At 43.4% G+C, this 24,102-nt stretch overlaps 1 protein-coding gene across 1 annotated transcript in view; it reads left to right on the forward strand.

Annotated features, from left to right (window-relative positions):
* THSD4 (thrombospondin type 1 domain containing 4) overlaps nt 1–24,102 on the forward strand; it is a 557,289-nt gene that overhangs the window by 240,252 nt on the left and 292,935 nt on the right. The window contains exon 7 of the mRNA XM_059371952.1: nt 7,550–7,686. Coding sequence (XP_059227935.1) covers nt 7,550–7,686 — 137 coding nt within the window. The remainder of the gene's footprint in view (nt 1–7,549; nt 7,687–24,102) is intronic.

The raw sequence follows: 24,102 nt of genomic DNA on the forward strand, positions 1-24,102 counted from the left end.
AGAAGTTTTTCCGAATTATTTATTTGATGATTTCTTGGAGATTTAGGAAGCTACCTGCCTCTTTTTCATTTTTTTATAACAGTTTTATTGAGATAAAATTCATATACCATAAAACTCATCAGTTTAAATACTGCAGTTTAATGTTTAATAGTGTATTCAGAAGACTGTCCAACTATTACTACTAAATTATTTCAGTATGGACCCCAAGAAGAAAGTCCATACCCATTAACATTTACTTTCTCCTCTGGGAACTGCTAATCTACTTTCTACCTTTATAGATTTGCATGTTCTGAACATTTCAGATAATTGTAATTAGACAATAGGCAACTTTTTGTGACTGGCTTTTTTCATTTAGGACAATGTTTTCAAGACTCATCCATGTCATAATACATATCAATACTTCTTTCCTTTCTGTTGAGTAATATTCCATGTATGATATACCACATTTTTAAAAAGATTTTATTTATTTATTCATGAGAGAGAGAGAGAGAGAAAGAGAGAGAGAGAGGCAGAGGGGGAAGTGAGCCCGATGCAGGACTTGATCCCAGAACCCTGGGATCATGACCTGAGCTGAAGGCAGATGCTTAATAACTGAGCCACCCAGGTGCCCTGATAGACCACATTTTGTTTTTTCATTTATCAGTTGAGGGAGATTTAGATTGTTTTCACTTCCTAGCTATTGTGAATAATGCTGTTATTAATATTCATGGACAAGATTTTTCAAGTATGTGTTCATTTCTCATAGGTATATACCTGGAAGGGTAATTGCTGGGTCATATGGTAACACTGTGTTTAACATCCTGAGCAACAGCCAAATGTATCCCAAAGGAACTCTCCATTTGACAGTCCTGTCAGCATTGTACAAAGGTTCTGACTTCTCTACATCTCCTCTTTTTGTCTTTTTAATTTAGGCCGTCCTAATATGTTTTTTTTTTTTTTAAAGATTTTATTTATTTATTTGACAGAGAGAGTGAGCACAGGCAGATAGAGTGGCAGGCAGAGGCAGAGGGAGAAGCAGGCTCCCTGCCGAGCAAGGAGCCCGATGTGGGACTCGATCCCAAGACGCTGGGATCATGACCTGAGCGGAAGGCAGCTGCTTAACCAACTGAGCCACCCAGGCGTCCCTTAATTTAGGCTGTCCTAATATGTATGAAGTGCTCTCTCATCATGGTTTTGACTCTATTGAGCATTTTTTCATGTACTTATTAGCCATTTATGTCTCTCCCTTGGAGAGATGTCTGTTCAAATTCTTTGCCCATTTTTTTTTTTTTTCACTATTGAGTTACGAAAGTTCTTTATAGATTCTAGGTACAAGTGCCTTATCTGATATATGATTTGCAAAAATTTTGTTTCATTCCTTGGGTTTTTATTTTATTTTCTCAGTGAAGTTCTATGATGAAGCCCAATTTATCTATTTTTTTTCTTTTTTTACTTGTGCTTTTGATATCATATTAAGTAAGAAACCATTGATGAACCCACTATCATAAAGACTTATACCTGTGTTTTTTCTAAGATTTTTTTAGTTTTAGCTCTTATGTTTAGGATGATGTTCCTTATTGAGTTAATTTTTAGGTATGGTGTGGGGTAGGGGTCCAGCTTTATTCTTTCGCATATAGATATGCAAAGTTGTCCCAAAACTATTTATTGCAAAGACTGTTCTTCTCCCATTGAATTGTCTTGGCACTCTTGTTAAAAGTCAATTGCCATATATATAAAGGTTCATTCTTACAGTCTCAATTCTGTTTGATCACTCTACATGCCAGACCTTATGATAGCAAACTGTCTTCATTGCTTTACTTTTGTAGTAAGTTTCAAAATCTGGAAGTATGAGTTCTCCAGCTTTTTCTAAAGTTATTTTAGCTATTGGTTTCCTTTTTTTTTTTTTTAATTTAAAGATTATTTATTAATTTATTTGCCAGAGAGAATGAGAGAGCACAAGCAGAGAGAGTGCTAGGCAGAGGTAAAGGCTGAGCAAGGAGCCTGATGGGGAGTTCGATTCCAGGACCCTGGGATCATGACCTGCACTGAAGGCAGCTGCTTAACTGACTGAGCCACCCAGGCACCCCTGGCTATTGGTTTCTTGCATTTCCGTATCAATTTTAGGAATAGCTTGTTAATTTCTGCAAAAAAGGCAGCTGGTATATTGATTGGTATTGTGTTGAATCTGTAGATCAATTTGGGGAGTACTGCCATCTTAATAATACTAAGTCTTTTGATTCATGAACATGGGATGTCCTTCCATTTATTTAGGTCTTTCTTAATGTCTTTCAAAAGTATTTTGTAGTTTTCTTTCTTTCTTTCTTTTTTTAAAAATTTTTTAATTTTTTATTTCTTTTCAGCATAACAGTATTCATTGTTTTTGCACTGCACCCAGTGCTCCATGCAATCCGTGCCCTCTCTGATACCCACCACCTGGTTCCCCCAACCTCCCACTATTTTGTAGTTTTCAACATATAAGTCTTAAGCTTCTTTTGTTAAATTTAATTTCTAAATATTTCATTCTTTTTGATGCTATTGTAAATGGAATTGTCATCTTATTTCATATTCACATTGTTCATTGATAGTGTATAGAAATACAGTTGACTTTCACATATTGATCTTATATCCTGTAACCTCAATGAACTTTTTATTAGTTCAAATAGTTTTTTGGTGCATTTGAAAATTTTTCTATATATACAATCAGGTTATCTGTGGAATACAGATTGTTTTACTTATTCCTTTTCAATCTGGATGCTTTTTCTTTTTTCTTTTTTTTTTCCCCCTAATTTCCCTGGTTAGAGGTCCTTTTTTTTTTTTTTTTTTTCTGTAAAATCAGTAGTAATGTTCCCTCTTCATTTCTGATTTTAGTGTTAGGTGTCTTCTCTCTTTCATTCTTGATCAGTCTATCCAAAAGTTTGTCTGTTTTGTTTATCTTTTCAAAAAACAAACTCTGGGTTTCATTTATTTTCTCTATTGTCTCTCCATTCTTTATATAATTAGATTAGGTTATTGATTTGAGATCTTCTTTTTTTATCATAGGTGGTTACAGCTATAGTTTTTCCTCTAAGCACTGCTACATCTGCATCCCATGTTTTGATGTGTTGTATTTTTATTTTTATTTACTTCAAAGTTTTTTCTTATTTTCCTTTTGTGTTTTTTGTTTGATCAGTTATTTAGAAGTATGTTAATTTCCACATATTTTTGAAGTCCCCAAATTTCTTTCTGCTTTCAAATCCTGATTTCATTCCATTGTGGTGAATGAACATACTCTGTGATTTCAGTCCTTGTAAATGTATTACGGCTTGTTTTGTGACCTCACATTTGGTCCCTGCTGGAGAATGTTTCATGTATACTTGAGAGGAATGAGTATTCTGCTGTTGTTGGATGGAAAGTTCTATAAACAGCTATTAGGTCTAGTTGGTGTACAATGCTGTTCAGGTCTTCTGAGTCCTTGCTGATCTTCTGTCTAGTTGTTCTGTTCTTTATCGAAAGTGTGGCATCAATATTTCAAACTATTATGATTGTTGAATTGCCTATTTCTTTTTTTAGTTCTTTCAGTTTTGGCTTCATGTGTTTGGGGGCTCTGTTGTTGTCTTCTTAATGGATTGATTCTTTTGTCATCATAAAATGCTATTGTCTCTAGTAACAACTTTTATCTTAAAGTCTATTTGGCATGATATTAGTATAGCCATTCCAGCTATCTTTTGCTTTTATGAAGGAGTTGATTTTCAAAGGCTTTGAGCTAACCGTTCTGGAAAGTGGAATCTCTGACTACTTGTTAACCACCCTTACAGTTGATTTTTCTGTTTTTAGGCCTGCTTTCTGCCCTACTTACAAAGTTGTCTCTTGGAGATGCAATGTACTAGGCAGCTTTGTGGCTTCCCCTCCTGCTTATGCTCAGTTTTCTTGGGTCTGCTTTGTTATTTCCAGAGGTCCTTTTGCTTCCTACCTTCCAAAATTTTTAACTGTAAACTCCTTCTCTGTTTTTTTGTGGGTTTTTTTGGTCCTTTATCACTTAAAAAATGTCTTTACTCTTGGGGCGCCTGGGTGTCTCTGTTGGTTAAATGTCTGCCTTCAGCTCAGATCATGATCTCAGGGTCCTGGGATTGAGCCCTGCATGGCTAAGCCCTGCCCCTGCTCAGTGGGGAGTCTGCTTCTCCCTCTCCTTTTGCCCCTCCCCCACTGTTTTCTCTCTCTTTGTCAAATAAACAAATAAAATCCCTTTTAAACAAATGTTTTTAGGGGTGCCTGGATGGCTCAGTTATTGAGTGTGTGCCTTCGGCCCAGATCATGATCTCAGGATCCTGGGATCAAGCCCCGAATCGGGCTCCCTGCTCAGAAGGAAGCCTGCTTCTCCCTCTCCCACTCCCCCTGCGTGTGTTCCCTCTCTTGCTATCTCTCTCTCTCTGTCAAATAAATAAAATCTTTAAAAAATAATGAAATAAAAAATAAAAAAATAAAAAATATTTTTATATCAGTGGGTTTTCTGAGGGAACACAGTTCAGTGAGTAATTTAAATATTTAACCTATATTTGAGGGTAGCTTTTGCTGTTAGCTGCTTTATTCTAAGTCACTTGAATTTTTTTGTGTAATCAGCATTTTTTTTTTTTAAATAGTAAGAGGGCATTTTTACCTGGCAATATTCTAAATATAGCTACAGATAGTGCTTATATTACCTTAGACATTTAGGTGTAGAATTGGAACATCTTGGATTCAAAATAAGAATAGTCAGTAACTTCCAGGCCTTCTCACTGCTTGATTTTCCTTCCAGCGGTGGCTCCCAAACTTGACTGCCCCAGAAGGGCCCTGAAGGCTGGTTTAAATAGCTTACCACAGGTTCTGCTGAAAGAGTTGGAGGTTGAGGCCCCAGAAATTGCATTTTCAACAAGGTGCTATGCTTCTGGTCCTGGGGCATGCTTCAAGTCACCCGCTCAGTGTGTGGAATAGAAAGGTGTTCCTTTCTAGGGGGTGGGGAGGACATTTGGGAAGCAGATGAGAGCAGAGAGGGAGAGCAATAAGAGAATCCGGGAGAGAAGGAGGTGCCCACATCGCTTGCGGCCCATTGCTCCCCGCTCTTGGACACTCTTCTCTAATTTTCCTCCTCTGTCTGCACTGAAAAAACCATGGCAAGATCTGCTTAGAGAAGAAGCTCTTGGCCTGAGAATTGTAGTTGTATTCATGGGGGAAAAAAGGAACGAAGTGATCATCTATGGAAAACCTTAATCCGAGGCCCTGCAAATACATTTTTCTGTGGAATTTTAAAGTGGTTGGGGAGTGTATGCAGGGCCGAGAGAAGTCAGTCCTGAGGCGCTTTCATGAGAGGCACCAGGTTGAGTATTGCTAAGGGAGCAGGATTCTAGGCAGTTGTGTTAGGCAGTCCCTTGTCCGGAGGCTTCATTTCTTTGCTAGAGCCCCCTTTTTCCTTCTTGCGAGTCTGAGAAGGCAGGGACACTGTCTAAGCCGCATAGGCAGAGGCTCAGACCTAATGGCTGGTTTGGACCACAGGTAGGAGGAGCCCAGCCTCAAGGCCAGACTCAAGGCTGTTTTCAGGCAGCTGTTCAGAGATTCGGCCATCATCGTCTCACACTCAGACATTTTTTTTTTGGTTCTCGGAATGTTCTTCTGCTATACGGTTGTGAATATTGAGAAATAAAATTGTGGCTGCGAAAGATAGTATCCCAAAGGCTAGAGGTAATTGGGAGGAAGCCAAGAGAAGTGAGAACTCCAAACCCTTACCCATGTGAGGCTGCCTTTCAGACACTTTTATTACTTAAAAGGCAATGCCCTTGGATTGGTCCTGCTGTCACCTCAGAAAGTGAGAGCTGGGGAGGCGGAAGCTGAGTCAGGGTAGATAGATGACCTGAGAAAGCAAGCTTTGGAAACTAGTTTACCCCTTCCTTGTCACCGCCTTTCTTAGGCCTCCTGCGGTGTTGTGTTTTTAATCTACGTAAAAATGGCTTGGTTTTAGGTAACTCCAAAGGTGCTTCCGTCCTTGGTATTCTTTGATTTTGTCAAGATCACCTTTTTTTATCTTTTGGGCTGCCAGAGTACGAAATCCTGTCTCCTGACTTCTAAGATAGACTTCAGAGTATATAGAAGATTCAGTGTTCCCTAAACCTTGTGATCCCAGAGGCTCCATGTTATTTCCTTTTAGCGGTTTTCAGTGGCTTTGGAGTGAAGTTCATTGCTATGACAGGCAGCTACTCTGGGGAAAATATGATGTATTGTGTTGTGTAGGAAAAAGTCAGTGTTATCCAATCCAGTAATCAGATTTTCAGACAAAGGCATGACCCTGTAACATGCTGTCTAATGGCTGAACATAAATAGCATTCATCTTGTCTCCAAAAACAGTTAAAAAAAAAAAATCAGTGTGTACTTGGCTTGGGGTCTGTTTTGGAAATATATCTTGCCGGATAAATTTTCTCATTCTTATTTTGGAGGCAGCTAAATTGCTCTGAATGTATTGGTTGTAGCAGTAATTAATTTAGCATTTATTAAGCACTGACTGTGTGCCAGGCTTTGTGTAAAAGACTCTGTAGGGGAATATATCTGGTCGGGGGAGAGGAGAGAAAGGCAAAAGAAAAAAAATGGCTGGGTCAGCGAGGCGACTGCCTTTGACTCAGGTCATGATCCCAGGGTCCTGGGATCCAGCCCTGCTTCAGGCTTCTTACTCAGCGGGGAGTCTTCCACCTGAGGTGATGGGGAGACCACTTAAGTATCTAATAATGGAAGAATTATTACAGAAAACTCTGTGTAACAGAGTATAAAAGTGTTATAACAGCACAGATGTTCAATTAAAAATTTTTTAAATTTTTAAAAAAATAAAAAATTGTGTGCACACTGTGATCTCCGGGAAGTGAGATATAATTACGACTGTGTTAAAGCATGGGAGGATTTCTAAAAGTAGCGTCTATTATTTGCATTGTGAGATTCCTTAAGAATCTCTATGAATCTCTACTATAGGCCAGTAGATCAAGACCCAGTCCCTTCCCTCAATCATCAAATATGGGGAGATGTCATAACTCCAGCACAGTTTAAAATAGTGTGTGATTATGGGGTGCCTGTGTAGCTCAGTCAGTGAAGCATCTGCCTTCGGCTTAAGTCATGATCCCAGAGACCCCGGGTCCAGTCCCAGGTAGGGAGCCTGCTTTTCCCCCTCCCTCTGCCCTTTCCTCTTCCCCTCCCCCTCCCTCTGCCCCTCCCCTCGTCCTGCCCTCTCTCTCAAATAAATAAACAAAATCTTAAAAAAAGAAAAGTGCGTGATTATGAAACGTCCAGAATAGGCAAATCGAGAGAAAGAAAATAGACTGGTGGTTGCCAAAGTCGGGAGGTGGGGAGGGAGGGGGGGTAGTGACCACAAACAGGTCCAGGGGTTCTTTTTTGGTGACAGAAATGTTCTGGAATTAGTTAGTGGTGGTGGTTGCACAACATTAGGAATATACTAAAAACCACTGAATTGTACACTTTGGTTAAAATGGTTACTTTTATGTTATGTGAATTTTATCTCAGTAAGGAATACCGGAAGCAAAAAGATACTTTTCTTTCTTTCTTTCTTTCTTTTTTTTGGTAGTAAAGGGCAACCGGAAGTGTGAGTTGAACTGCCAGGCAATGGGCTACCGCTTCTACGTCCGCCAAGCTGAGAAGGTCATTGATGGTACCCCCTGTGACCAGAATGGCACGGCCATCTGCGTGTCTGGGCAGTGCAAGGTAAGTGCCCAGGACTGGATTTCTGTAGCGTGTTCTCCCGGTGCTCCATCTGGAACTGCCAACCCATCTCGTGTGGCCAGGCTGTGGCCTGTTCCCACCCCACAGCCCGCGGCGCACCGAACCACGAGCTCTGGGACAGGTGGGCTAACCTAGGGCGGCTCTGTCATCTCTGTGATTTTGATCTCAGGACATCTTCCAAGGCTCAGTCTGGCATTTCAAGTATTAAATGATTTATGTTTCCATCTCGTGCATCAAAGGGGACTCCGCCATCCTTCCCTACTCTGGAGTGGAGATTATGAAGAAGGCAGGGCTGGATCTGTGAAGAAACTGCTGGCATCACGAGGGCGAAGGTGGCATTTTCAGGGCAATGTGTATTTAATTTTGCCTCGCACCTGATGGGGCAGGCTTCCAAATGAAAGGGGTTTAGTGCCTTTTAGAGCAGATTTGTACCTTAAACAGGCAGAGTTTTTCCGGCCTCTTCGGACTTACAAAGTCTGTTCCAGGAACTCCCTGTTCCCCACTCTGCAAACCCTTGGGGCTTAAGAGCATCCTTGTGGGATGCTTACCTGTGCCAAAAAGAACCGTGTGGTTAGCAATAGGCACCTTCAATAAGATGGCATGGATTCCACGTTCATGTTAATTGGGCCTGGACTGCCACCCTTCTTGCACCTTGTAAATGTATGAGTGGAGCTAAGACCCCAGTAGGTACATGATTCTTTGGGGACCAGACTAAAACCCCATCTTAATTAACACCCTGTAGCTGGTAGGCTTGATTTTCACAAAGGATGAACTCTTCAGTTATCACATCTGAAATTTCCTGTTACCCCTCCTATCTTCTTGTTTAGTTGAAGAGCTACTGACGTGTGGTTTTATCAGCACAGTCTTCCCCTACCAGACTTTTTTTTTTTTTAATGAGGAGGTTTCAAATAAGGTGCAAAATGACTTATTTGAGCAGAACAGATGTTTGCAGATTTTCAATGAAAGTGAAGAAAGGAGTAGCTGTCATTGGCTATCTGATGGGTGGGAGGGGTCTTTGGAAGAGCAAAACTCCAGGAGAGGTGGGGGATGGCATGGAAGAGCCAGGGGAGCCTGATGGGAAGTACAGTAGGGGCTCAGACCTGTCTGGCCCCATTTTCCACCCCATCAGGAGAATCATGGAGCTCCAGATGTCCTCTCGTGCCTTGCTGACCTTAAATCATACCTAAGAGAGTTCTGTTAGAGGTTTTGATCTCCAGCTGATGTGGTCTCTGTTTCTAAATGTGACTGAGCCTTAAATGGTGGGCCTTATAGCAACCTAGCTTTTTGTTCCAGGCCCTGAATCAGAGCTATTTCATTTCCTGAATATAGGTGCACAACGCCAGGAGGGGATGGGGTGTAATGGTTAAAAACATGCCCTCAGAAGTCAGATTGCCTGGATTCAAATTCTGCCTCTTCCACTCTATGTTTGACTGTGGGATCTCATGCAGGTTACAAAAGTGCTCTGTGCCTCTAACACAGGAGAAGGGCAGTGTCTACCTCCTGGTCTGTCATTTATTAAGCATACTGGCATTTCTTAGTATGAATACATTGTTTATGTCCACATATGTCCTGTCCTCTTTGAGTTCCCTATGCAAAAGCATCTTCTTTGTTCATTTGTTTGTGGTTAGATTACAGGTTGGTGAGACTCACATTGTCTTTCGTGAGAACACTGTAGGGTGAAATGCCGGGGGACTGCAGATTCTAATTTGCTGGGTCTGGGGAAGGTCCTGAGAATCTGCTTCCCAGTGAGCTCCCACATTATGATGATGCTGTGGGTCCTCAAGTAGCAAAGTTCTAAAGGACACTTTGATGAAAATACAGTTAACCAAGACTCAGAAATGTACATGTAGAGTGGTGTCATGACTTGGAAGGAAGGCGAAACCTGGGCTCTTTCCACCGAAGGAGTGTGTTTTCCTAGTGTTGCATTAAGTGTCTGTGACCTGATGATACAAAAGAAAAGCAAAGACTTATATGCACGTGGCTACAGACTCTTACTGACTGTTGAAAACCATTCAGACTATGGGGTGGCACAGTTTGCAGATGGTAATTGTTAAAAGATTGGGACAAATAATTTCCAGGATGTGAGTAGATTAATAGGAATTTGACGTTACAAGGGCCGCTTTGATATTACTATGTACTTGTTCTCTGTGCACTTGCCTGAAATTTCCCTCCCTGAAGTTGTTGGAATCACTGACAATCCTGACCTCTTTTGAACTTCAGTTTAGAATCATCACAAGTACATTTGCTTCCCAGGCCCGAGTTCTGTTTACTTTGCGACTTTCAAAGGGTACAGTGTCCTTTTCTGAATATTTGATTGGAAGCCCAGAATTCGAATTGATGTTGCTACCTTGCTGACTTGTAGCTCATCTGAAATGGCTCCAGAAAGCCTCTCCTGGCCACATACAGTTGAAATGCAAACCCAGGCCTACAACAAGTTAGCGAAAAGCAATGAGCATCCAATAAGAATTCGAGCTAAACCTGCAAGAGAGGAGCTAAGAGAGAAGGGGGTCATCCCCCTTGACACCAAACCAAAGAAAGGTCCCAGCCCAGCACTGTTCCTGGGCTAGCAGAGCAACCTGTGAGCAGCCTGGTTTACCCTGTTGCTGGAACTCTTGTGCTTTAGATCCTAGAGTTGGAAGAGGGGCAGGAAGAATGCAGACATCCTAGGACTGGCTTGGTGAGAGGCTGAGGCCAGAGAAAATGGGGGTCCCTTTGCCGTCCTTCAGTGCTGGGTTAGTCTTTCTTTTCTTGGCAGGGACTGAAGGGTCCCAAAAGTTGTCTTGAATCTCAGGACTGCATATAGATAGGCTTGAGGGGAAAGGACTGCATTTTCCTAAGCAAGAGAATGTATCTGGAGCCCTCAGAGACCCTGCCTTCCTCAACTTGACCCCTTCCCTGTAAACATCAACTAGGAATGTCTGGCCAGTGTTCAGAGAAGTTCTGAGACACTTCTAGCCCTGCCCAATCATTATTGTCATTTTGGGAACGAAATACCGTTTATATCTCGTTAGCAGAGAGCAGAGGAATAATGTCTATCATCGAGCATCACATTAACTCTGCTGTGACTTTTTTTTTTTTTTTTTTTTGCTTGATCTCAGCTCTGTCTGAATAACTGAATTATAATAGTTTGATGACACAGGTATTACTTTTGCTTGCCACTTAATAAACCTAGATGAAAGTTTCTCTTCGGTGGGATAGCAGGCATTTGAAAGAGCGGGGTCACTTGGGTAAAGGATGAGAAAGAGAAAAACACTCAACTGCCTGGAGACCAGCCTCACAGAAGCCTCAGACTTCTAGACTTGAGTGATCCCTAGAGTGAGAACCACCCCCAAGATCTGCTTTCTTCCCCCCTCAAAGAGTCTTTGGTGGGAAACAAACAGCCCTTGAGGAAATGCCTTGCAATAAAAAACGGGCGGATGGGAAACCTCAGAGAAGCAAGGTGTCAGAGCTGATGTGGCCAGCAGGGAGCCTTTTTTGAGATCGTGTTCCAGACACGGTGCTCTGTGCTTTACCTATGAAATGATATCGTTAATCCAGACACGCAAAGGGCTACACAGAGGTTGACGATTAACATTGGTTTTTAAGGCCGAACTGTTCATTGGAATAAAAAGATCAGTTTATAGGTGACAGGAAGAAACCCATGTACTTTATTTAGGTCGCTCTCCTCTTCAGAGTTTCTAGTCCTCACTGTCTCTTTCCAAAACAGGCCGCCTTTCCAAACGTGTATTAGGACATGTCTCTCCTTTGCTTAAACTGTACCTGTGATTCCCCCTCCCCTGGGGATTAAAGTCCAGACCCTTCATCATCTGTCTTCTGCCTGGCCTCCCTTGGCCCCCTCCCTGCTGGCCTGGCTGGGATGTGTCAGTCCCTGAGCCAGCAGGCCTGCAGGGTTCTCTGCGTCCACCAGAATGTACACGCTGTTCCCTCAGCTTCAAGTACTGCTCTGTGTCCATCCTTGGTCCACTTGGTGGGCTCTGCTCAAGAGCCACCCGCTGACTCCCTGGAGCGCTGTGTGGATTCCTTGGTTCCTGCTTCTCGGGACTGTTTGTCCCCGCTGCCCCCACCTACAACCCAGCGAGCTGGGAGCTTTTCCAGGCACTTTGCTTTAGCAGAATGCCCGCGATAGAATAGGTGCTTAAAATAAATGTGTAAATAGCTGAACTGAAGCCTTGGTGACTCAGGCTGTTGGATTTCAGCAAATGAAGTTAGTCTTGAGAGCAGCACGGAGCTTTCTCATTTTTGGCTGGGATGGGCAATCGGGTGCAGACAAAACAGGGACATGAAGCCCCCTTGGCCACATCCCCAGAACCCCAGGCCTCAGAGGTCGGGGTGAATTCTTGGCATCTGCAAGCTCTTAATCCCCCGTCTTGCTCTCTTTCGCTCGCTCTGAATTTCTTGAGTCCTTTCAGAGCTGAGGCAGGAGGAATTTACCAAGTGTGAGAGTGCTTGTTCCGGGGGGGCCTTCAGTCGGGGGAGAAGAGGCCCTTCTGCCCTTGAACTTCTGCCTCCCATCCCAGGTCGGTCTTGACCTTCCCGTGGGGCGACGCCTGCGGCGCCCTGTGGGTCCGCACTCAGCGGGGGCCTTCGCGCCTCCTTTCCCAGCTGGGACGCTGCTCGCCTTCAATCTGGACGCGTCCACAGACACTTCCAGATTGATTCAGTAAATGAAAGCAAGGTAACTGCTTCCAAATGTTCAGAGATAAGCTGCGCACCGGCAGGCGGCCCTGGCGGGGAAGGATGACGTCATGGGTGTGCGCGCCTGTGGGATGTGCGGGCGTGTGTCCGCCGGAGTTCCCGTCATCCTCCTGGAGGAACCCGCCACTGCGCTTGCGCGAGCCTCCTGGGTGGACCCTGCTCGCTGGTCTGCCTGTTCTCCCTACGTTGCTTCCTTTTTCTCCCCTTTTGGTTACTGGCTTTCTTTTGTGGACTTTGTGTAGAGGTCTGTGGCCACTACATATTGGGTATAATGTTCTCCCCTTTGACAGACACCTGCATGATTTGGCCTTGAAATAGGGTGCAGGGCTCTCCCTTTGCTTGAATTCTGAGCATAGGTGACACTCTGTGGACTCCCTCTCGTGTCCCCACCCCCAGCAAACTGTGTTCTAAAAGGACTGTCTGCTTGTGACTATTAAACTCCTTATCATAGTTAATATTTTGACACGTGTTAATGCGTTTGAACTCCTGTAGGAGAGAGAATGAGTGTGGTGTGTGTCTGTATCCTCGGTGCTTAAAGTGCGAAAATTATTTGGTAAATATTCTTAAAATGTATGAAAGAATGATAAAACAACAGATTAGAAACTGTGTACTTCTTTCCTGCAAATAATCAAGAATAGGATTAAAGAAACATTGGAATGTTAGATCCCAGGCCCTGTTCTCAGACCCTCTTGACATTTAAACTGATACCTAATATAAAGCTGATGACATCTGCCTTTTTTATATGTACTTCTTTCCGGTTATCTATAATTTTACTCACTTCCAATCACTGGGACCACTACTAACATAAAAACTCTGGTTAGATTTCTTAATTAATGCATATTTTTATGAATTAAGTATTAACAGCCCAAGCAGTATTATAGGATCATTCATTAATTCAACAAATAGTCTTAACTGCTCACTGCTGGACAGTGTTGTAGGTGTGGGGGGATGAAGTGGAAAAGATGAACACGGTCCTACGACATTGAGCTTAAAATCCAACGGAAAAAGTAATAGAAAAGGTTGGTTAAGAGGCAAAAGAATTCTGAATTTTGACAAGCATCATGAAATTAATGGGGGAGCCGGGCTGGTGAACTGGTGAGGAGACATACCTCAGATGGACTGTAGGGGAGGGCAGGGGTCGAGGTGCTACCTGTAGGTCCCCAGGGATGGGAGAAAATTCAAGCTAAGTCTCCAGCCCAGGACCCGGTACCTGAGCACTGCTCCAGAGCCAATGGATATGGAGATGACCCCTTTGTGCCTTCTCTCTGCTCCCTGCCCTTGGGTTAATCTAGTCTCCCCTTGATGGTGCCAGACTTGGTTCCTCCATAGTGCCTACACATCTTCCTGAACCCATGCTGGCTTTTGCAATAGAAAGGCCTCCATGGAGTCATTCTATGAGCCCAGAAAGACTCTCCTGCAAACTGGATGATATTAAGAGCAAGTTTTGGGGTCAGCCAGGATCTCCAATATGAAAGCAGATAAAAGAGGGGCTGCCCAGGTAAATTGGGGTATGGTGTCCAGAGCTTCAACCTACCCTTCCTGGTGGTCCTCCTATACCAGAGAGAGAAATTTAGGGTGCCTTCCCCTCAGCTTTCTGAAGGAATGGGCAACATCCTCCCAAGGGACCTTAAAGAAGCACTCTATCTTAATAGGCAGGGGTGGTGACTGACACTTGTAACTGAGAAATCAGAGGAAGCCTCCTCAGGGTCCCCTGGAGGTAGGTCCTCCTACCTCTACCCCCATGTACCCCCATCACCACCCCTAAACCAATCATGGATACCATTTTTATATTTCACTATTTTTAAGAGATTTTATTTATTTATTTGTCAAAGAGATAGAGAGTACAAGCAGGCAGAGGGGCAGGCAGAGGGAGAGGGAGAAGCAGGCTCTCTGCTGAGCAGAGACCCTAGAATCATGACCTGATCCGAAGGCAGCCGCTTAACCAACTGCGCCACCCAGGCGCCCTGTATTTCATATTTTTTAAAGATAAATCAATTTGCATGACTCTGACCTCAAAAAGTATGATCCCCTGTCCTCTATCAGTTCAGCTCCCCATGGCCTGAGAGGAAAAAATCATTGTTTGATCATTTCTTTTTTAAGGCAGATGTTTTTATGCATGTATAAGGTCATGATTTATTATTTTTTCCTTCTTTTTGACACATATAGTAGCTTATCACACACATAGTTCTGGACTTGCTTATTTCACATCCCTTGGCAAGCTTTCCATTTCGATATCTAAAGGACATCCTTCTTGCCTTTACATAGCTCTGCACTGTATGAATGAACCATGGTCTATTTAACTATGATGATGCATGTGTAGGATACATCCAGTCTTACTCACAAGCGAATGGGCAATAAATACTCGGTTTGGGGGGTCATTTTACTTGTTTGCAAGTATCTGTAAGATCAGTTCTTAGAAGTGAGACAAGAGAGAGTCCATATGTCTTTGTGATTTAAATGCTTGGTGGGTGGCAAATTGTTCTCCAGAGTGGTTCAAACAACTCCCATTCCCACCAGTGATATCTGTGGGTGTTGTGTTGTCCAACATTGGATTTTTGCCAATCTGATAAGTGAAAAATTGTATCTTGGGTCGTTTTCATTTGCATTTCTCTTACTTTGAGTGAGGTTGAGCCTCTTTTTGTATGTTTAAGAACCATTTAGGGGCCTGGAGTCCGATGAGAGAGGTGGCTTGGATGCAGAATTTAAGGAGGTGCCTAATGAAATGAAATTCTCAGGGCCTCTTTAAATTCTGAGCCTTAGGCACCTCACCTGCCCTGCTCTAATCCCTCCCCCCAATAGCACTGCCCTTCTGACCCAAGAACCATTTATATTCCTTTTTTGTGCTCTGTTTTTTTTATTGGGTGGTTGATCTTTTTCTTAGTTTGTAGGGGCTTTTCACACATGAAAGAGTTTTTTTAAGAGATATAAATTGCAAGTGGTTTTTTTTTTTTTTTTTCACCAAGTAGCCTTTTGACCTATGCTTTTGATCATGAAGTTTTTGTCCTTTTTTTTTTTTTTTGGCATGCAGAAGTTTTACATTTTTAAATGGTGCATTTAGCAATTCCTTCTTTTATGATTCTAGATTTTGTGTCATGGAAAGATCTACTGCACTTTAAAATCTAAAAACAACCTTCTATGTCTTCTTCCACTAATTTATGGCTGTATGCTTTTACATTTTTACATTTTCTATTAATACATTTGGAATTTACCCTAGTGTATTGTGTGAGGTGTGGATTCAATTATACTTTTTTCAGATGGCTACCTAGTTATGCCTTACCATAATGGATTAAATCTTTCCCTTACTATTTTGAGGCCCCCTCTTTATTACTGTGTATATGTATGTATGCAAGCATATATTTGGGACTTTTTTGTTCTTTTCCATTATTCTATATGTCTATTCATATAAGAATACCAAAACATACATTTAAAAAAAAAGATTTTATTTATTTATTTGACAGACAGAGATCACAAGCAGGCAGAGAGGCAGGCAAAGAGATAGAGAAGAGAAAGCAGGCTCCCTGCCAAGCAGAGAGCCCAGTGCGGGACTCGATCCCAGGACCCTGAGATCATGACCTGAGCTTAATTCACTGAGCCACCCACGTGTCCTAAAACATACATTTTTGAGAGAGAAATAAAACATACCAGAATGGAAACTTAGGTTGGGGAGGAAAATTTTTCTTCTGTCTTTCAAGATTCTTTGGCCTGATCTAAGAATTAAATTGACCTGAAATGGATTTACAGGAGAAATTCAAATTTAATTATGTACTTATAGGAAATCCACATAAATGAGATTCCAAAGACAGTCAGGCGAAATAAGGCATTTATGTCATTCTGGACCAAAGAGAAGTAGGTACAGGACTAGTGCTTCAAAGAGAAGGAAGGCAATTCACAAGAAAAATGGAAGGAGTGAGTGTTTGCTGGGCCATCCAGAAACCATGGGGCAAAGAGGGCTTTGCTCAAACAGGCCTTGCTAAGGTCTTCCCTGTCAACCATATGTAGTGTGTATCAAACTGTAGTTACCTGTGGTAACTGCTTCCTTCCTGGAACAGGTCCTCTATCTAAATACTTTCAGGCAGTTCATAGGAAGGCAACAAAGGAAAACTTCTTGAGTCTTCAGTTTCTTAAAAATAATCAGTCTAGGTGATGAAGTCCCAGAACCTAAGTCAGGTTCGGTGGGGTGAGGAGGTTCGGAGCCGACGACTAAAGAAAGAATTCTTAAGACGTCGTTGGTGCAAAAGGTGATTTATTAGAGCACGGGGACAGGGCCTGTGGGCAGGCGGAGATGCGGCTGCCCCGGGTTGTGAGGGGTGGTTGGTTATATACGCAGGAGTTGGGTAGGTGAGGACAAAGGGGTGTTCAGAAGGGCTATTGGGGCAAAGAATACTATCAGGATATTGAAGACTTAGTTGCTATCAAGTAAAGACAATTGGGAGTCTGGTGGAATGTTACATTCCTGCTATCAAGCATCCTTGTTAATGAGATTTAGGTTTAGAAGAAATTTAACTTTATTTACTTTTCCTTCTACTTCCACCTCCTTCGGTTTTTATGGAGGGGAGGGTGACATTGGGCTTGAGGAACTGAGTTCTGTGTCTTTGGAAATTGGGCTATTGATAAGGTAACTTCTTTGTTTGTAAATCTCAAGGACATTTGCAAACCAAGGGAGACTCCTGTCTTGCAGGATTGTGATCTCAGCAAGTTAACTATTTATCATTTTATGGCAGTCAGGGGTGCCTGAGGGATGCTACACCTATGGAGGGGAGCGGGTGAAGGGGGGGTGCAAGGCGCCAGCTCTTGCTTTGTCCTCAGCCAGCCTCCTGCTGCCTCATCATAGGGGCGCCTGGGTGGCTCAGTGGGTTAAAGCCTCTGCCTTCTGCTCAGGTCATGATCCCAGGTCCTGGGATCAAGTCCAGCATCTGGCTGTCTGATCAGCGGGGAGCCTGCTCCCCCCGCCCCCCACCTCTCTGCCCAGTTGTGATCTCTTGTCTGTCAATTAAATAAATAAAATCTTGAAAAAAGAAAAAATCAGTCTAAAATAATTCACAGGTCAAAGAGATACATTTTATGTTGGGAGATTTTGCTCCCCTACACTTATGAAAAGTAAACTTGCTCTTTGCTTGGACGTAATGCGCTCACAGACTTTGAATGAAAACCTTTATCACTTGGAAAACCTATCTGTGTTCAGGAGCCTTAGCAAGACTTCATAGTCACAACACATTTTTACTTAATGGAAAAAAATGAGTGTTCCATGACTTTTAGGACAGTAATAGCCAAAGTTACAATTATAAAAAGTACTCCTGATGATAAAACCATGGTAGGCCAGGTGAAGATCCCACAGATGGTTGGGAGAAAGCCAAATAAATATTAGAAGATTTATCAAAAAATACAGAACATTCACGCAGCTCTTTACTTTTAGAATTAACTGAGTTTAACAGGAGGAAAGAAAAAAAAAAAGAAGTTGCTGCCCCTAAGAGCAGCCCAGCTCTTGAGGTACTATCTTCTGTCATTCAGTAAATTTGCAACATCTTCTACAAGCTTTACTTTATTTATTTTATTTTTTAAAAAATTCTGTCAATTTCTTGAAGTTTATCAACCCATCTCCTGGTGGTTTGAAATTTAACCTATCCTGATTATTTTTCTCGGGCCTTATTTTCACAATTCTCAGCAAAATATTAATAATGATAACATTCAAGGATATTCTGGATCTGGTCTCCTAACCAAATCTTGAGAAGGTGCAAGAACAGATTCTTTTTTACCCTGCCTCCAAACTCACCCAGATGGAGTAAGGAAAGAAGATCAGTAATGGCCATGATTGCCAGAAACTGAAGATAATCATGTATGTGAAAAGATCATCATCTCAGACATTTGGTGTCCAAAGACCGCCTTGTTTTCTTAAAGCTATGCTTGACAAAGCTGTAAAATACATTTGTCTCCCTTGTGAGAAGGCTGATTAGCTTTTTCTGGGTGAAAGATCTTTCTGTCCTTTGGGTTTCAAATTAGTTTCTAAAAGCCTAATCTAAATACTTCCCACATGCAATGTGAGGTTTTAAATACATGGTATAAATAAAGTACAGTGCCTAGTAGTGTTCCAATGGGCTTGATGTGTGTGTGTGTGTGTGTGTGTTTTAAGAGATTTGTTTTTATTGGGGGGGGGGGAAGGAGAGAGAGAGAGAGAACAAGTGTGGGCAAGGGCAGAGGGAGACGATCTTAAGCACAGACTCCCACCTGAGTGGGGAGCTCGACAAGGGGCTCCATCCCAGGACCCTGAAACCATGACCTAAGCAGAAATCAAGAGTCAGAAGCCCAACCGAGTAGGCCACCCAAGGATCCTGCTTGGTGTGCTCTTGTTTTATTTCTCACTTGGGGGAAAAAATAAGGTTTTTTCTTTTTTTTTTTTTTTTTGGTCTTTATTTTTGTTTTTGTTTGGATATTTGAGGCCAGAAATCACACAATATTTTGCACATGGGAATCTGTTTGCTGTGTTCCAATTTTTATAGATTATGTAGCACGGTATCAAGTTAAGTATGCCTTTTAATATTTCTTGGTGTTGATTTTCTGATACCTTCTACAGGGCAGTTTTGCAGAACTGGTTGATAGCGACACCTAGTGGTCAATATTGAAATTACATGTCCGTTTGACAGCTCCTCTGGTAACTGGCATACACTAGGGTTTCACTCAGAGCTGACGATAGGCTAAACAGGCCAAAATTAAAATAAGTGGAGGTGGACTAAGGGTGCAATCACTGGAATGAAAGTGAATAAGAAGGGCGATTTCTTCTTGATGACAACACCCAGAACTGTATTATAACAGGGACAATTGTGTATGGAAGCACAAAGTAAATTGCTATTTATTTTCAGACTTAGTTCTAAATCACTTGTTTCAGCTCAGTCTCTCTGGCTCTTCCCAAACCAGGCACGAGGTGTGGAGTCGCTAAACAAATTGCTTTGAGCAAGTCGTGTAATTTCTGTGAGACTCAGTCTTCTGAAATATAAATTAGAGATGCTGAGACCAACTCAGATAGGAGAATTAAATACTGTTTCATGTATAAAGATCTGATGGTAGTAGTGATGGTGTGCTGATAGGTCTGGGGGTTTATTTACACGGATTTTGATGTCTGGGGGGTGGCGAAGACAGATGGGGACAAGGTACTGAAATTGCGCAGGAAATTACAGCTGGATCTTGGTTGGGCACAGGGAGCAAGGGGAGCCCTGTCCTAACATGAACAGAAAATGTGGATTGAATGAGGCTCAGAGGACGTGAACCCTGGTCCCCCAAAAGTCAGTGGGTTTGAGAAAGCTACTGCCCAGCTGACCTGGGAGGGAGGAGGGTGAGGGAGAGAGGGATGGAAGTGCCAGGTGTCCTTGGAGAGACCATGTCACCAGTTGAGCTTTGAGAAGATATACAGACACAATTATGGACTCTGCCACTCACCAGCTGGGTCTCCTTTGTTATATATCTTGGTTTTTCTGAGCCCCCTCTTACCCTTTTGTGAAGTGAGTTCACCCAAACAACCTGGCAAGGCTGCAAGGGCTTGAGGAGGAGATGCAGTAAGTTCCCTATCACCACCCAGCCTGGTGGTAGGGAACTTACTGGCTCCTAGCGAGCTCACAGGAATGGCTAACTTGCTGCTCTCCAAAGAGAGGACGTGGAAACAGAAGATTAGAAATGGGGGCATCTGGGTGGCTCCGTGGGTTAAAACCTCTACCTTTGGCTCTGGTCGTGATCCCAGGGTCCTGGGATTGAGCCCCGCATATCAGGCTCTCTGCTTGGCAGGGAGCCTGCTCCCCCCACCCCTCTGCCTGCTTGTGATCTCTGTCTGTCAAATAAATAAAATCCTTTTTTTTTTTTTTTTTTTTTAAAAAAGAAGATTAGAAATGGGACAAACAAAATCTTTTCATCTCTTGGACACATGACTCTTTGATTCCTCCTTGCCTTTCTACCTTATTCCCTAGGCATCCTTTTCTTCCTCTAGGTCCCACCTCTAGGTCCCTCTAGGTCACCTCTGAGAAGCATTCCCTGACCCTGGAGGATACCATCACTGCTCGTACTGTGTCCGCAGCCTCCCGTAGTGCCTTGCCTTGACTTTCCTTGACACCGTTTCCATTCTCAATAGATGGAGTGTTATTTGCTGCATATCTCCCTGGTCCACAGTGAGCCTCCAGAAAAGACTGGCTGAACTTCAGTGCTTAGGAATTGTTGCTAGAACTTGTGAAGAACAGGGAGAAAGAGAGGAGAGGAGCAGAAAGTGAAACAGGTGTGGTGAAATGTGCATCGAATCTAGGGGAAGTGCATGTGGCTGTTTCTGGAACTGTGCTTGCAACCTTTTCCTCTAGGTTTGTCATTCTTCAAAATACAGGCGTGGAGGGCAAAAAAAAAAAATGTGAGAGCTCCCGTTCTTGTTGCATTCAAAGCACTTCTTTTGAAGGAGAGTGGACTGGGCTTTGACATCTACCTTCCATGCCTGGCTTCCCAGGGCTGCTGAGGCTGCCCGTAAATACCGCTTGTGTCCAGAGGGTGAGGCTGTCTTCTGCCCAGAAGTTTCTATATTTGGCTCTGATCAACTGGGGTTCCATTGGTCATAAAGAGTAAAACTTATCTTGATGTTGCTCAGAAGCCACGATGCATTTTGCAATTTAAGGGGAGGAGGAAGAATGTTAAATGTTGCAAAAAGGAAGCACAGAAACAGTCTTTTTGAAAGATGGATGTTCAATTCTGAAGGAAAAAAAAAATCCCCCCCCAAAACGATGCAGTGTCACTCGCAGATCCCCCTGCTGGATATTTGAGGAACTGCGGCTTTCCCAGCTCTTTCATAGAAAATTCCTTAATCCAGTGCTTTTCAAAAGCATCCAGGGGCGCCTGGGTGGCTCAGTGGGTTAAAGCCTCTGCCTTCCGCTCAGGTCAGGGTCCTGGGATCAAGCCCCACATCGGGCTCTCTGCTCTGCAGGGAGCCTGCTTCCTCCTCTCTCTCTCCTGCTTCTCTGCCTACTTGTGATCTCGGTCTGTCAAATAAATAAATAAAATCTTAAAAAAAAAAAAGCATCAAAGTTTCATGCATGTTCAAAGCTGTATCCTATCCCATTCCCTTCTGCAGCAAGCTTCGGTTACAGTGTTAAGCTCTGTATTGAATTAAAGCATAAGAGGCAAGTGTAATTTCAGAATGAAAACCGTAAAACAAATGCTCTTCAAATTCTGCTATTTTATTATTTTTATTAACTTTTTTCTTTTTAAAGAAGAAATTGCCTGAGGCAATCCTAGAAGTAAAGCCTGCCCTACATCCCTTCTGTTCTGTGGATTGCTCGAGGAACAAATGCTTCGTCTCAACTGAAAATCTCTTTCTCCCATGATTATCCAAGGCTGAGGTGGTATTTTCTGATACCTTCTAATAAACATTTGGTCGACATTAAAAAATTGTTCTGATCCTGGAATGGCCCATTTCTTGTGGAAATGCCTTCCCTAGGAAACGTGGCTGAATGTCTAATCCATGTGTGAGGAATGGGGCACACAGGGCAGCTAGGCCCAGAGAGAAGACATATGGGCCAAGTGTGGACAAGCTGATAAGCTGGTGGGGAAGAAAGGGTGCTGAAATTGGGGTGCAGGATGGGACAGGATCACCTCTTCATCCCTTTCTGTGTAAGATACTGCAACTCGGGTGCCTGAGGGGCTCAGTGGGTTAAAGCCTCTGCCTTCAGCTCAGGTCATGATCCCAGGGCCCTGGGGTAGTGCCCCGTATTGGGCTCTCTGCTCAGCAGGGAGCCTGCTTCCCCCTCTCTCTGCCTCTCTGTCTACTTGTGATCTCTCTGTGTCAAATAAATAAAATCTTTAAAAAAAAAAAAAAAAAAAGGATTCTGCAACTCAGACATTCTACAGAATGGAGAGCCAGAAGCGCTGAATCCGTCTGAATTATCCGAGACTGACACCAGCTCTTCTGTGGCCACAAGTGACCTTCTTAACTTCTCTGGTTTTAAACAGTTTAGTTCTTCATCAGAAGACAGTCATTTACCGAGAGAACTGATGCATCTTCTGTCGCCAGGCCTCTCTCCTGAGCTCCAGACTCTTGCTAACTCCCTGCCCCGCGTCCCTACCTGGAGATGCCCAACGCGATCAGACGGAACTCGTTATTATTTTCCTCCCATCTTGCTCCTGTGCTTCTGATTTCGGCAGGTGGCCCCTCCATCCTGCTCATCTCCCAAGCCAGACTAGCCGGATGTCTTCATCGTTCTCACCTCCCCACACCCAGTGGTGGTCAGGTTCTGCCTCCTGCATCCTGGAGTCTCCTGGGTCCATCCCTTCTTCCCCCCTTGACACCATTGCTAAAGATCAGGTCTTCATTTACTTGTTCTTTGGACCATTGAAGATTTTCCTGACTGATCTATCTGCCTCTTATCCTGTTCTCTTTCAGTTGAGCTTCTGCTTTGCTGCCAGAGGGATTCTGAAATATAACTCACAGTCAGTTACTCCCCTGCTTCTGGGCCCATCGTGCCTATCCCCACCGTCCAGACTCCAGCATGGCATTCACCGTGCACGGTGACCGAGCCCCGCCCACCTCTTCCCTCTGTGGTTGTAAACTCCAGCTGGGCCAAGCCAGGCCAAGCTCTCTGGAGAGGCCACGCCTCTGTTTCATGCATGCGAGCTTTGCGCTCCTCCTTAAGCCTAGAATGTCTCCTCTTCCTTACGCAAATGGCAAATAGCTATTCACCAGGCAAGACTCAGCTTAGGCACCGTTTCCTCTATAATGCTCTTTCTCTTGATCCCAGGAGAGGGTGGATGCCTCCCCTGTTGGGCCTCAGCTAGAATTCCATGAAAACACCTGTAATTCTTTTTCTGCCCGTTCTGATTCACACGTCTGCCTCCCCTGGATGCCCAGAAATACTGCAGACTAGTGACCTTGCCTTGCTCATCTTTGATCCTCCGTTAAGTAGCACAGTGAGTCGGCACATATTACTTATTCTAAGGATGTTTGTACAGATGAACAAATTAGTCTCTTCTTCAGTCAGCCCCAGGATTGTTCAACACCAAGCATCTGAAGCTGCCAGCGTCATATGATCTGGTCATTCTTCCCCAGGTCTTACCTGGGGATCTGGTGAACGCCAACCACATAGTATAGGGATGTCACATTCATAGCAATGCCTCCGAGAGTCCATGGTCTGAGCTGCACTAACATGATCAGCAGGAGGGTCTGGGTTTTCTCGGATGATTCTCCAGTCTTTTCCAGTAATGACATCAAGTAGACAGGTGGATATCCAAGTCTGAATTTCTGGGACTGGTCAGAATCATGACTTTGACGGGTGAGGAAGAAGCCATGATTTACCTTTATGGCTATGGCCTCAGAAGGGTTTCAAAGTTGTAGGACTCAAACGTTACCGGTGGCCGGGCACAAGCTCCTTAGGAGATTGTGTTTTTCTTGTGCATCAAGACATTAAGCATGGGGACATTTGGCCAAGCTTCATCATGGAGAACAGCCCATACTTTGCCCCCTTTAGCAACTCTACATGGGCTAGCTCGCCTACATGTCCAACAGCGACCTCAAACTTTGGGATAGTTAAAATGGAATATTTTCATGTTATCTCCCCCAACTCCTCTGAAAGAAAATGACTTTGCCATCACCGATGTTTTCTCCCATATCTCCATGAGCAACACCCACTCGGTTACCCAGGTCAGAAACAGGAATGCTGTCTTCCCTTCCTCCTTCCTGCCCTGCACCACAGC

This window comes from Mustela nigripes, chromosome 13 (assembly GCF_022355385.1).
Source record: "Mustela nigripes isolate SB6536 chromosome 13, MUSNIG.SB6536, whole genome shotgun sequence".
NCBI lineage: Eukaryota > Metazoa > Chordata > Mammalia > Carnivora > Mustelidae > Mustela > Mustela nigripes.